The sequence below is a fragment of the Gossypium hirsutum genome, chromosome D07, assembly GCF_007990345.1.
Source record: "Gossypium hirsutum isolate 1008001.06 chromosome D07, Gossypium_hirsutum_v2.1, whole genome shotgun sequence".
Lineage (NCBI taxonomy): Eukaryota > Viridiplantae > Streptophyta > Magnoliopsida > Malvales > Malvaceae > Gossypium > Gossypium hirsutum.
The window spans coordinates 20,925,279-20,929,370 of record NC_053443.1 but is presented as its reverse complement, the minus strand read 5'-3'; the positions used below and the strand labels follow the sequence as shown (position 1 = coordinate 20,929,370).

The 4,092-nt window shown below is 34.9% G+C and overlaps 1 protein-coding gene across 1 annotated transcript; it reads right to left on the bottom strand.

The window, feature by feature from the left end:
• Positions 1–583: 583 nt before the first annotated feature.
• LOC107954380 (gibberellin 2-beta-dioxygenase 2) lies at positions 584–3,480 on the bottom strand. Its single transcript, XM_016889921.2, has 3 exons — positions 2,993–3,480; positions 1,112–1,472; positions 584–952 (listed from the first exon to the last, which is right to left on the bottom strand). Exons 1-3 carry the CDS (start codon positions 3,373–3,375, stop codon positions 677–679), a joined length of 1,020 nt encoding a protein of 339 aa, XP_016745410.1. The 5' UTR covers positions 3,376–3,480; the 3' UTR covers positions 584–676.
• Positions 3,481–4,092: the final 612 nt, after the last annotated feature.

Below are 4,092 nucleotides of genomic sequence, written 5' to 3'. Positions count from 1 at the left end.
TAGGTGAAAAGTATAAAAGAATTTCTCCTATTCAACTTTCACTTACATTCAATGAAGTACATGTAAATGAAGCCTTCTTAATTGCTTCATTGGAACATTTAATTTACTCTCATGGTCATAATTGAATCAAGGAGTTTTATCTCTTAACTTTAGTAAGGTTTTAATTAAGCAGATTTTTCTTTAATGGACAAGGGGAAGTGTTGCGAATACATTAAAAGTGGATGTCTATAACCCTTTTAAACCCTTATCAAAGTTATGAGATAAAACCACTCAATTCATTTATGATTTATGACCATGAGAGTAAATTAAATGTTGCAACGAAGCAATTAAGAAGGTTGTTTAGGCTACAATTGCATACAAAAGGGTAAAAAGAAAATTAAAAACTGTTGCATAGCCAATTTGTTGTTTAAGCAACAAAATTTTGTTGCATAAACTATTTTATTGAGTTGCTTGGCTCGAAGATTGCTTGAGTTTGTAAGTCCCCAGTACATTAGTTGGCAAGGAGAAATGTGGTGCTTATATACTACAAATTTTTTTCCATACAACAGAGGTTGTAGTTTAAGAATAAAAAAACAGATCGATATTTGAATTCTAAACCTATTTTAGGTCTGCGTAATATATTGATATTTCAATGTTCCTGCTTAGTTAAAATTCCTGGGAAAAGCAGGGAGTTTGTCTAGCTAAACAATGCCAATGTATCATCGGTGATATGAAGCTTGAAGAGGTCAAGACGGCAATCCCCCAAGCGCGAGGTATATGCAGCCTTCTTGTACTCGCCCCAAGTAAACGGCCTGTAAAGCCTAGGATTTTGAGGTGACACAAACTGCGGGAGAGGAGATATGATTGCGTTAAGTGGTGGCGCTCCAAAGTACATCATCGACATCCTTGAATTCCGAGATGAGTTTGCCAATGCCCTATGCCTCACGCTCACAAATCTCCCATTTGTTAAAACCTGCCCAATACCCCCAGAACAATTATTAGGATTATAAGCCTCTGTTGTTGAAGCCATGATTACATTATATTCCAATACAGCATTATATGTCTGTGTTGTTTGCTTGCAGACTGGACATATTACACTATTAGTTGAAAGAAGGTGATTTAAAACACTGACCCGCAAGGCATCCCCAATGATCACGTAGAATTGAGTGGGGTCAGGGGGAACTGGGATCCAAAACCCATCATCCTGCAAACAGATTTCGAGCCCAGCAACATCGTTGGATCGTAATATGGTGAGGATCTGAGGGTCCGAATGCTCACCAAATCCAATTTGATTCTCTTTGCATGCTTTAGAAGATGGGTCCTGGTTCTTGACCGGTGGATAATGATTGAACCTTAGGATCGAGTCGCTTTGGACGTCTTTGATTTGCCTACTGAATACGTGCTTATCTGGGATCGATAGACCCTCCGCCACCAGATCAAGAACCTCGCTCGCCAACTCCTTCACTGCTTCTATATAATCATTAGCAGTACAACTGTAGAAAGAAACATTAAACATTTAGATCATAATATCTTTCCTTTATCGCTTCAATATCGTTACTCATTTGAAATAATTGTAACACAATTGGAGTTTTCAACAATCTTTTTCAAGGAATCTTTTATGTTTTTCCCTTGATTTAGTCATGAAGATATTGATTTTGTTGGTCGACTTATATGAAGCTAATTATAATTCAACCTTTTTTCTCATGCAAATAAAATCACTTTTTATATGACAATGACTCCTCTAAAAAATGGGTTTAAAGAAGAATCAATGAATGATAATAATGCTAGCTAGTACCATTTGTCAATATATAAATATGGGCTTTGGAGGGTTGGCCCTAGGCTGGTTATAAAGAAGCATTGCATGTCATGTTGAGGATAATTGTTGACAGCACAAAACCAATCAAATACGATGGTTATTTTGTTGATAAAGTGCTCAAAGATTACGGGAAAGCCGCCTTCCACTAATTGTGTGACCGTCTAAATTAATTTAAGTAGACTTTCCATCGTTTCTTTTTAATTATTTAGTGATATTTCAGTAATTTTTTCATGTCATTTATACATAATTTTAGTAATTTTTTACTCTACATCCTGAACCCAGAATCTTACTTCGAACATCAAACTCTGAACCTTAAATATTGAATTCAAGTTTTGATGTTCAGGTTTCGAGTTTAGGGTTCGAGGTTCAAGGTTCAGATTTGAGTTTAAGATTCAGGGTTCAATACTAAAATTATATATCAATGACATGAAAAAAATTACTGAAATATTATTAAATAATTGAAAATAAACAATAGATGATGTGGTGAGAAGAATTCATAAAATAATTTCTCAATTTTTTATGAATAAAAATATAGAGAAAGAAACTCATTAAATTAAATACAACCTAATTATAATAAAAATATATATAATTTTTAAAATATTTATGAGAATGAGCTCAAAGTTTTAAAAATCCATTAAAAACTAATAGCTATCCATAAATTTTAAAATTACTCCAACCACTGTGAATTGAAAGAATACCTTGACATTTCACAAAACCCGAGGTTAAACTTTTTTCCTTCTTATCATAAAAGGAAGATGTCCCTTTCTAGGATACCAAACCAAGCATTAATTGTAAACACTCTGCAAAAATTAAATTCCCCTTGTATACCTGCCAATTGCTGTGTAATTCAAAGCTATCTCATTTCTAAAAAGTATACCAAATGGGCCACATTGCTATAGTATTTACTCACATACAAACTAGAAAAAAAGCCTTATGAAAAACTCCTCAAGCCATAGGGCATGGGGTAAAGCATTCTTTAACGCTGTTGCCAAGAAACAGAAACCAGACGCTTTCCCCCTAGCCTCTGACTCTGACTCCATCGGTTATGGTTTTATATCCATATTTATATGTATTATTCTTCAACCTTCCTAAAACCTTTTTCCAACTATTACGTGAAATGGGCAACTTTTTCTTTTTCATGAATAAAGAGAGAAGAGAGGATAGCAAAAACAAGAAATAAAAAAATGGGGAGCATACGTGAAGTTTTGAGGCTGATTGGAGATGGATTCGGAACGTTCAGCAATAGAGAAAGGATTTGTGTGGAGAAGAAGATACTCAAGTTCACCCTTATCGCCATTGAGTCCGATGTTTTTGACACCATAACCAAAAGGGTTGGCCGGACCCGCCCGTTGCTTATCACCAGCTGGTTTGCCAAAAAACTGAACCCCTTCACCTTCCAATCTGGATATTATCTCCCAATGAACCCCATGGTTCATAACCTTAAAGATTCCATACTCTTCACAAGCCTTCACAATCAGCTCCGACACGATGGACCTATCAAGAGAAAGATCAACCACCGGAATCCCTACTGCCCTGGTTTTCTTGGCTCTCAAACATGCCGGCGACGGCACCCCAACCATTTTTTCTTCTCTTTTTGTTGTTGTTGTTGTTTTGTTTCGAGACTTAAAGCAATTGGAAGGCTAGAGAATTTAATGAAGTACTCTCAGCTTTTATCATGGCTAAGGAACTGCCTCCTATTTATACAAGTACGATAGATTGAAAGACAGTGATATAAATGTTAAATAAATAAATATGATAATAAAAGATGGAGCGAGTATCGCGAATTTAGGAAGACGTGGACTTTCTATAAAAAATATATATACATCTTTTGGTAGATATATATACGTATTGTAAAATAAAATAAAACATTAATACATGAAGAATTTTGTTTCTCTTGATATTTGATCGATGATTTTAAAATAATGTTAAGTACAGCATATTGTTAAAAGAAAAAGCACAAAATTGGGGAAGCACAGTTTGAGCATGGAATATCATCATTTAAACCAGAAAATAAAAATGATATAATAATTTACTTATCCGGGATTGTAGTTGTAAGCAGCAAAGGATGTGCGTATTAATAAATAGATCCGCATCGCTGCCTGCTTTGAGTGTTTGACTAACTACATCGGCCAATACCCATATTGTTCGAAAACCAAGATTTTCTACTCCTAACTTGGACCAACCGCAACTAATTGCGTCTTTAATAGACCGTTGTTCAAATCTTAATCTCTTTCAATATCAACATCTTTGTGTTTTTTTTTCTCAAGTCGGTACAGTTTGAACGCAATTACTATCTT